The 10,902-nt window shown below is 36.4% G+C and overlaps 1 protein-coding gene across 1 annotated transcript in view; it reads right to left on the bottom strand.

Annotated features, from left to right (window-relative positions):
* Positions 1-10,902, bottom strand: part of Spink5 (serine peptidase inhibitor, Kazal type 5) — a 56,603-nt gene that overhangs the window by 37,430 nt on the left and 8,271 nt on the right. Inside the window, exons 4-7 of the mRNA XM_013349415.1 lie at positions 4,704-4,831; positions 2,839-2,902; positions 1,685-1,812; positions 389-455 (exon numbers count right to left, since the gene is read on the bottom strand). Coding sequence (XP_013204869.1) covers positions 389-455; positions 1,685-1,812; positions 2,839-2,902; positions 4,704-4,831 — 387 coding nt within the window. The remainder of the gene's footprint in view (positions 1-388; positions 456-1,684; positions 1,813-2,838; positions 2,903-4,703; positions 4,832-10,902) is intronic.

Genomic DNA, 10,902 nt, shown 5'->3' with positions numbered 1-10,902 from the left:
GAGAGAGAGCTGATAGAAATGACCAAACACAAAGTATACTGGTACATATGTATAAAGCTGTCACCATGTAACTATTTTTATGCTAACCTGAAAAAAATTTATAAAAGGAAAAGAGATCAATGGAATTTTGTGTGTAAAATTCGTTTTTCCCTTCCTTTTGTGAGGGGAAGAAAATAATGGGTAGGAATGATATGTGTTGAACTTTAGATGAGAAAAGCTGGTTTCAAATGACCCAACTGATAGGTATACTAGAAATAGGATAATCGAGGAATTCTAATTAATATGAAATCCATGCAGTAATATGAGACAATGACATTATTCTGTTCCTTCAAAGGTGCAAGTGAGTATAGGCTCACAGGCTTCACTGTAGCAGCGAACAACCATTTACCTTCTCAGCATCTCGCCGAATTCTGCTCTCTCTCTCACGTGTGGCATTTTCTCGAGCTTCTTTTATACTGTCAAGGGAACAGAATCCTCATATGGTCCAGGCTTATTTTCAGTGTCCACCCTGTTCTGAGGCACTAAACACTTCCACATCCTTTACCATAACCTGTCAAGACCAATCCCCTCACAGGAGGCAAACACTTCCCTGTGTTGGATGCTGGCGCCCTAGACATTGCCACAGATAAGGAAGGGTGTGAGGCTGACTCACAGCCGGTCAATTAGGAGCTTTGTTCTGCAGAGCCAGCTGGGTGTGCCACCGTGAGTGACAAACAGAAGATTGCCAGGAAAATTCCCTCCGACAAGAAGAACCAAGAGCCTTGAAACAATGCTCTGACAAGGGTGAAACCAAACTGAGCCTTTCAGGTATTGCCATACCACACCCTTCTGGACCACATGTTAAACCAGATGTTGATTTGCCTTTACATCAGAGCTGGGTTATTTATTTCTTTTTTTTTATTTCTGAAATGGTTTATTATATTAATCAGTATACAGTCTATGAAGTACAAAAATAACACAGAAGAACCTTAGTGGGTTATTTATTTCTAAAAGCTAAATTTGAATTCATCTGGAACCCATCTGGAGTCTCAGTCTGCTGTCCCGGGCTCATCCTGAGGAAATCCATCTAGAAAAGTCAGGTTCTCCTTGTCTGTTAGGACTTAAAACAATGAATAAATGAAGCCAAAGAGCTACAGGATTTGGGCAGTTTGAACAGATGCTATATTATCCTATTAATCTTCATTATTATTGTTATCACTTTGTAGTACTATTTAAAATTAGGTATCATTGCCCAGTGAGGGTCCCTACATGAGCCCAAAGGAACCCTGCACATCAAATGACCAATTTTGATTATCCAATACTTAAGTGCTTTCTAAGTCAGACTTTTTCTTTTAAATCAATGTATAAGGCATTAGATATCATTACAGCATTTAAAACAAAACTTGTTTCAGTCAATTCTCCCTGCTCTTTATTTACTCTAGCCTTACCATTCAAGTCTTAAACGTATTATATTATAAAACACTATGTTTTTTAAAGGCACTATACATTTTAAGATGAAGTTTCAAATTTTTCTTTTAGAAATATTGTAGTAAAATAAAGAAAAAGGCAAGAAGTCCATCTTGTAGCTAGACCTATTTCACATTATAAAGACAAATGTTCACAGGAACCATGAAGAGGTAACTTTGGGGCTCTCAGGGCAGGAAATAAGGGCCTCTTCATATGTCCATCTGGGGATGCTACTTACAAGAGCTCAGCACACATGGCACATCTATTGCCATGGGTCCTCCCATCAGGACCACGGACTGGATCATTCTCCCTTGTACATCCGAGTCTTCCATCTTGCACATAGGCCCGAAAGTCACTGCACACATCCTAAAGAAGCGGGAAAGGAGATGACACATAGAGGCTTGCAATACCACGCTCAGCAAATGCTGGTCCCAGAGAAAGAGCTTAGTGGATCTGTGTCACTTGCATTTAAGTACAGAACTGTTCATTTTCTTATTTGCTTGTTTGAAAAGAGTGCTAGGACTCAAGTGGATCACTGTCCTTGCTCTCAACCTGTTCGCAATGTCCTAGGTGCTAAAGGCAAAGAGGACCTTAAAACAGAGAATACTGAAAGCCTTGGAGGAGGCTGGCAGCTTCAGGGACCAAACCGTGAAAATAAGAATCGGCATTCAACAAGGAAATTAAATGTGATCTGTATGGTGCTTTCCATCTTCCTCTAACTTCAAAAGCTCACAGAACTTAGCTAGAAAATGCTACTTAGTTAAATCTCATTTCTATAAGTGTTCAGTTCAGGGGTTCCTCACGGTGAGTGGCCACCCCGAGGTTTCAGCTCTGGGGCAGTGATGGAGACATATGGTGTCCATTTGCTCGCTTCTCGGGCAATTTCCTTAGTTTCCTTCCTTCTTTCTTTCCTTCCTTCCTTTCTTCCTCCCTTCCTTTCCTTCTTCTCTCTCCCTCCCATCTTGTTTTTTTTTTTAATAGCAGAAATAGAGTTGAACTTCTTACTATCAGAGTAAAGTGACCTGGTTATCTGGTTTCAAGAACTCATTTGTTTCTTCCCTGTCAATAGAAAGGATGCAGAGTTTCAGAAAAGTAAGAAGCACCCCTTCCTAACATCCCAACCTAAGGAGAAGCACGGCTGCTTTTGTCTTTGCTTGCTGGTTCTCAACTCGTGAGTTGAGATCCCCACAGGGGGCTCACATATCAGGTATCTTGCCTACCAGACATGTACATTACAATTCATAGTGGTAGTAGAGTTATAGTTATGAAGTAGCAATGAAATAATTGTACGGTTGGGGTGACCCCACATGAGGAACTGTATTAAACACAGGATGGCCGAGAGCCACAGCTTCCCACCGAAGCCAGTGTTCCCTGCCTGGCGCTTGTCCTTACCTTCTCGAAACTGCTGCTGCCACATTCGCCTTCACTTCTTATGTCAACTTGTTTCTTGTTTTTCCTGGAATCAAAAAGTTTGTTGACACAGAAATTAAGATGATAGAATTGCCCATCCTGTCTTCCTCCTTGCTGTATTCTAATGCCTTCTGTACCTGAAAACAGTGTTATGGTTTAATATTTACTTAGTTAGCATAGTGAAAGACCCTGTTTATAACTTTAAAAAAATTACAAGGAAATAGAATCATCTTGGAGGGTTAGGTTTCAGGCTCATGGTTGGTAGCTCTCTAAGGACTTTTCTGCTTCTGGTAGCAATTTTTAATTTTTATAAAAAGTTCAATTTTAATTTTTCTAGTTTTCATTATAGGACTCTTTTATGCTAATTTATTATACCTTATTTTTTCATGAAAAGCACATAAAGTCTTCTAATTAACTTTGCTCAGTCTAGTAGAACTTTAAAGAACACAGAAAACAGAAGCATAATTGTAAAATAATTTCCACTTTCTATAGAAGAAGCTTATAATTCAGCATGTGGATAACAATAAAAAATGCAAAGCTCAGACAAAATTAAAACTGGAAAGTTAATAGGAAAAACAGATTTTCAAGATACACAGGCAGACAGGGAGTATTAAAAGTAACCTGGAATAGTGTGTGATGTCTTCCGAAAGTCAGAGCAAGAAACAACACAGAGTCATATGGCATGCTGGGAGAAAGTATCACATGGATCAGAGATTTAAAAATTTAAACTAGGAACTCTCACTTATGATACAGTAAGAATTAAATGTTCAGTGTGATTAAAGTAGTATTATAAGATGCATGCCTTAGAGAAAGTAGAATGTTCTTTATTTGCCTATTTAGCTTTTCTATTTTAAAATTGTATTGCTTTATTCATGTGTTGATTTATTAATTTATTTTTTTAGTGTGAGGGATAGGGGTGAGTGTTCTTGTTACTTCATGCAGATGGAAGCCAGGGTTTAACAGACTAGGTTGGTTTTCTCTTTCTACCATGTGGGTCTTGGGAATAGAACTCGGACTGTAAAGCTTGCTGGCCACGTCACTGGTCCTGGGCTTTGTATTTCTATATATTCACTCTTTTAGCAGTCTGGAATTGCAATTATGAATAGATCAGAAGGGCTAACTGCAGCTTTGTTTTGGTGAAAGCCTTATAAGAAGGGACAAAGTATTAAGAATCTCATAGAGTAATTATTGCTCAATTGGCCTATTGAATATCGAATATTGGTCATTGTGTTCAAGTTTGAGGTCATGAGTGGAGGCTGCAAAGCAGGTGTGCATCTTGCTTGTAAAAGAAAATTAATAACCATAATAAGCATCGAGGGTGGAGGAAAGACACAAAAGTAAGGTAGGCCAGTGAGATGTGATATCTATTTGGCATAGAATAGATATTTCTATTGAAATATTCTATTGAATATTTCAATATTCAATATTCAAAAATTCCAGTTACATTCTATACAATATCTTAATTTCCTGATCATTTAAATGTTATTTGATGATGATGACACTCTACACATAAAAGAATATAGCCAGAGATTAGCAGACTGATAGATGATGGAAGATAGATATACATGCTTGGGTGTATATAGCATCTATTTATATGTATGCATTTGATCTGCATGTCCTGTTTATTTCACAGAGACTGCGGTAATTGCCAAAATGCGTGCACTCAGAAGTGCTTTGTAAGATATGAAATGTTTTACTATGTACATTTCCCTGGAAGAGTAGAAAAGGAAGCAGTGCACACATTTTATTAGAGATTAATTTGCAGCAGATGAATTACAAATGCTGCCGGTGGGGAGGGCATGTCATGTAACTGCACAGACATCACGTCTGCTCCATAGAATACTCACTCATTCTCGGCACACAGCTCACACCTGCTGCGGTATGTTTTCCCATCTGTGCCGCAAACTGCAGAAGCATCAGAGGTACAGATAAAACTCCCATCATTTCCTCTTTGCTTGAAATCCTCACAATTCAGCTGCATGAGACATAATTGAAGAATGTCAAAAAGTCAAAATATCCCTAAGAATACACAAATAAGTTAGTATCTTAAACCCAGAACACCATTCGCTGCAGAAAAAAAAAATAAGTGTGAAGGTCGGCAAGCTAAAAATAATCTTGACTGCTCTTTGGACTGGAGAGGGAGGGGAAAAGGAGTGGGGGGAGGGAAATGGGAGGCTGGGAGGAGTCGGAATTTTTTTTTTCAATAAAAAAAATCTTGACAATGAAATGTAGTCTGAAGGCAGAGATAGGGTTAGATTTGAGAAGAAAAGATTTGTGTATGATTTCAGCCACCTACTGTCTGAATGAGATAGGCCAAGACCTCAATAATGAAACTGAACATACTGTGTCTCAGCCACATTCTGCCTCCACAGAGTGATAATGAGCCCCAGCAGACGATGGGCATAGAAACCCTCTGTAAAGTATTAACTATGGAAACGTTCCATTATTATACATTAGGATAGTGATAAAGTCAGATTTCCAGCTTCCCCATTCTACTGCTACCGCTGTGTGATTTGAGAAGGTAATTTAACCAGGCTATACCGAAGTATCCCCATTTACAGAGTGGGTATAATCTCACCAGCTGCTGATGCCCCAGAGATACTTAAGCTTTTAATGTAGGTGCTTTAATTAGGAAAATCTGAACACAAAATGGTTTGTGATCTTGTTGTTATTCAAAACGCCGTGTCTACTCACAACCAGGGAATGCGAATTAACTAAACTTCAAGGGTGATGATAGAAATCTCCAGGTCACTGCTGTAATAGCGTGACGTACGCTTGCGGACAAACCTGTATGGTGAGAAAACAAGTGTGCCCGGCAGTAACTGAAGACAAGCATTCCCACCTTAGGTCTGCAACCCACTCAGTTCACCTCTCTGAACCCCACTTTCTTCATGTGAAAAATGGGAACTCACACCCAGCCCACACTCCACATTCAAGGCCAGGATCAAAGAAACAATTAGGAAACGTGACTTGGAAATAATTGTTGTGACATAAGCTAACAAAAATTACGTCGGGTAATTTCAGTGTAACTTCCACCTAACACCAACTCCATTGACTGTCCCTATCACACTGACAATCAATTTTTGGTGGTTTTAAGATATTTCAATAGTGTGTATAGAACATATGCTATGTGCCAGTGATGACCTAATAGAGCACAAATATAAAAAATAGAATGTATGCAATTACAGTGAATTTAAGAGCAAGAGGATCAGATTGGAGAATTCTAGAGGGTAAAAGATTAAAGCGGCAAGAAAAATGACAGCATCGTCCCTCCTACTAACTGTCCCATGTGTTTCAGGACAAGTTACAGGAAGGAAATAAACTCACATACATGTTATTACACTCATTTTTTTCTCACTTATTCTAGAAAATTCGTGACAAATTTATAAGACTTTGGGAAGTCTACTGTTTTGTAGGATTGCATTGTAAACAGGGTTAGAATACTGTTCTGAGGTGTTTTGTATGTTAACAGGAATATCACAGCCACGTAAACAGCACTTTCATATCATGGTAGGTGCTGCAAAAATAAGCCCAAGACACAGCTATAATATGCTTCACTGAAATGCCAAAGTGCTAGAAACTTCTTTCTGAAAAGATTATTTTTGTGGTGAAGTGATATTAGTGAGAAGGAGCCGACCCGCAGAGAGAGTTGAGGAAGAGCAGAAAAGGGCAAAGATTTGTCGGAGCGGGATCATGCTGTTTGAGCAGCAGAAGAAAGTGTGGTTGTCACAGAGGAAAGGGCAGGCGAGCTGCTGACTTTCCATAAGATGTCATTTTTATAAGGTGTAGAAACATCCATAGGAAACTGTGGATCAAAGTGACTGACATAGAACAATGTGGCCCTTGCCCTTCACCAGAAAAATCAAGGGCAGCATACTAGGTCACAGGTGTTGGCTGGGGGACAACAGGGTGAATCAAAAGGCCAGCTGGGAGGTTACAGAACAGGTGCAGGCATTTATTACTCCACCTCCTTGTCCTACAGACTCCAAGGATGGTGAATCACAACCTACAGAAAACACCTCTTTTTAACGCTGACAATTATCAAGCACTTGCAGATGGATCCTGACCAGGAAGAGAGGCAGCAACTGGGCAGGTTCCAGAACTTTCAGCTCTTGCTCTTATTCCTTGTCCTAACAATCCATTCACCAGAAGCTTGATCTTGGACATTAACTCATTTTGGGAGGAAGAAAGCTAGGGCTGTTATGACATTTAATGTTTAAAATATGTACCTATCTCAGAAATAAAACAACAACATCAAAGAAATACTATCGACTGAAAACAATGAATCAGCTGAAGAGGAAATTGTCAGGATGAAGAGAAGAATAATTTACCAAAGGTGCAAGCATTCTTCAGAAAATAAAAGGTACTTTTATTATGAAACAAGACAATATATAATACAGAAACAACAATATATAATAGAATGTCCATACTTAGAAAAGATTTAAATAGCAATAAATAAAACAATACAAAGAATAAAAGTGAGATATGTTCAAACAGATAATGGATTTTAAGTTAGACGTTGAGGTCCAGGGAATCTTCTAAAAGGCAATAGCAATGAAAAATTTAAAACACAGAAGCCTAGTGAAAACAAAAATAAAAATTTCACAAAATGGGAGAAAGTAGAAGTACAGACGTCTGAACAAGTAAGGAAAATTCATAGATTCTATGAAAAATGAAAGATAAAAACAGTTTTAACAACAGAATGCTAAAATCTATCTAGTTAACCTCAAGCTTCTTGAAGAATAGCAGATTTCCAGGATGTAAGCTGAGAAATTAGTTCATATTGTGAAAGAAGTCAGATATCAACAATAGAGACAGACATGAGCTAAACTTGTAAATATTTGAATATATGGATTTTAAGTTTGGGGCAATCATAATTGCAGGAAAAGTGTGCATGTTACACTTAAATGGCCACCTATGGGAAATTGAAAACAATAAACTAATTTGAAAATGATTTTAAAAACTGAAGATAACAATTAAGAAAAACAAAAGAAACAAGTTGGACTATAGCAGAAGTAACAGAAAAGTTAAATTATTTAAACCCACAAAGAAAGGACATAGTGTTTGAGTCATTTAAAAGTAATAACAAAACATATGATTTGTTGACTGCAGGGAAAATTCAAAAACTAAAAGGTTTACGATGGTTAAACTCACTGGGTCACAATAGAACAAAAATATAGGAATGTGAGGAAGGGGATGTAAACATGGTGAGAGAGAAAGAGTGGAGGCAAGAGAAGCCAGAACACATTATATAAATACAAAGAGTAAGTCCAATAAAAAGCAAAATTATAAAAGCGTGGGGTCTTTTTATGGTAGGCTATTTAACTAGAGGATCAATTATAAACATAAAACACATGAATTAATTTCATATTCTTTCCCCAAAATTGGATTAATTACAAAGAGATGATCTAAAGATGTAAAAATAAGTAAGGCATAAAATATTTAAAATTAAAGTAAGAAAAATATGCAAAAATAAGGGAATAGGCAGGGAGTAGATGCAAATCTTAGCCACAGTCTGGATGCATTATTAGTGATTAATCAGATCATTATGTAAAACAGAATTAGGGGACGAGGAATGTGTAACAATAATAAACATACACTCCCCCAACATAAGCCCTCCTTCTCCCAAATAATTCAAACTATGTAAGAACATTAGATAAACCAATAGTTAGAATAATAGGCATTACCAAAGACCAAGAGAACTATTCATTAAGAAAGAATAAGGTTATTAATCTTGTAGATTTTTGAAGAAAACTAACAAAATGAAAACAAATAATATTATTTTATGAAACATATGAAGTAAATTATCAAAGTAAAGTATACATTTGTTAACAAAAAGCCAAATTTTCCTGAATAACCATTATCACATAGTCTATATTTCCCAACCAAATTTCATTAACATTTAGACCTAATATAACAACACTCTATGAAAATAAAATAATGAAGTACTACATTACTTTGAATTAGAGAGTATTATGAATTATTTAGTTAATAATGACAATTGAAATGCCTAAGGTAGGAATGCTCAGACTGTCAATTACTAATATTTTATATATGCTAATCTATTAACAAATACTAGCAAAATTGGGGATATTTTCATATTCCTGCTGGAATGTAAATTGATATAATCATTATGGAAATCACTTTGCAGGCTTCTCAGAAGACTGAGAATAGAAATATATAGAACCAGCTATTACGACTCCTGCCCACATACCCGACAGACTCCTGATCAACATACCATGGAAATATTTGCACAGCCATGTTTGCTGTTGTACTAGTCACAATAGTTAAAAAATGGAAGCACCCTAGATCATTGACAGATGAGTGGGTAAAGAAAATGTGACATATGCACAGATGGAAATTTATTAAGCAGTAAGAATGAAATAAGCACATTTTAAGAAAATAGGAGTGCAGGTGGGCACCATTGTGGTAAATGAGTGTGTGTAGGTATGTGTGTCTATATGTGCATGTGTTTGTGTGTGTGTGCATGTATATGCCTGTGTGTATCTCTATGTGTCTGTATGTGCCTGTATATCTGTATATATGAATGTGTATGTGTATCTGTGTGTTTCTGTGTGTCTCTTTTTCTGTACATATCTATATATATATATCTGTGTGTCTCTTTGTGCACATGTGTCTGTGTGTATATTTGTGTCTGTATGAGTCTCTGTGTATGTATATGTCTCTGTATGGTGTATTTGTGTGTGCATGACTGTATTAGTCTGTGTGTGTGTTTGTCTTAATCCGTATATCTTTTTGTGTTTATCTGCGTGTAATGAAGTAGAAAGCATATGTGGAAGATGAGAACTTGAAGGATGGAAGAGGGAAGTATAAAAAAGTATATCAATGATACCCATGTGACTATAAAGGCATAATTGGTGCACACGTGGCATAAATGCATGTTAATGTCACATTGACACAAAGGCAGAAAACAAAGATTTAGGGGGAAGGACTATTAAAGAAAGGGTAAAGAAGAACAAACTAAAATAACATATGTTTGAAAATACATCATTTGGTATGCTAATTTGCAGATCTTTTAAAAAATAACAATTGATATAATAGTCATCAAAAAACAAAATATTAAAGTAAACAGGAACAAACAGAGGTAAGATCTGAAGGCCATGAAAGATGCAAACAATAGATAATATTATTGGCATGAATGCTAAAAAGGATGATAAAAATAAAGAACTATAATTAAAAATAGCTGTACAAAATTTGTGCTAATACATATAAATTAAAATGGATGTACGACTGCACAAATATGCTAATGATAAATAAACATGTTGAATACATAAATAAAGATTATTTTAATTGACATATTAATCTGTGATAGTTCCTCCCTAAATGACTATCTAAAGAGTTTTACAGTCGAATTTTCTTAAGATTTAGAAAACTTTTGTGAGACATAATAATTTACAATTACTCCAAAAATAAAAAAGTTGTAACATTACAAAGGTATTATTTATGTATCATAAAAGTCGCTCAAGTAATAACACAGTGATTTTCAAATAAATCTACAGAATTGTAAAGCTGTCACCAGACACCAGTTTGGGAATATTTCCATCTACTTTAAAAATTCCCCAGGGCCATAACAATCTTATTGCTTAGATCCTGCTTTAGGCAACGGCAGAAAATCTTTCTGACAAAATGTGCTATCTCTGAATGTTTCATGCAGATGGACTTGTAAATATGATTGTTTAATTCTAATTTCTTTAACTTTGTAAATTCTTTCTGAGATTCATCCATTTGTAACACTGACAGTCACACATTCCTCCCTATTATTTAATGTTACTTCAGTTCATGCATATTATTTATCAGCCCACCTCTGGACATTTATGCCTTGGATTGATTAAAGTTTTGAAATATTAAAAGCAAGACTTCCATGCATGCAACATGTCTGACGTTGGGGAGACATTTTTTTTCACTCACTAGGTTCCTAGGATTGCATTTATGGGGTTCTATGGTGAATCTATGATTAAAGTGAAATTTGGATTAAGAGAGAGAGAGAGAGAGAGAGAGAGAGAGAGAGAGAGAGAGAGAGAGAGA

The sequence above is a fragment of the Microtus ochrogaster genome, chromosome 18, assembly GCF_000317375.1.
Source record: "Microtus ochrogaster isolate Prairie Vole_2 chromosome 18, MicOch1.0, whole genome shotgun sequence".
In the NCBI taxonomy this organism is placed as follows: domain Eukaryota; kingdom Metazoa; phylum Chordata; class Mammalia; order Rodentia; family Cricetidae; genus Microtus; species Microtus ochrogaster.
This window is presented reverse-complemented; position numbering and strand designations above follow the sequence as displayed.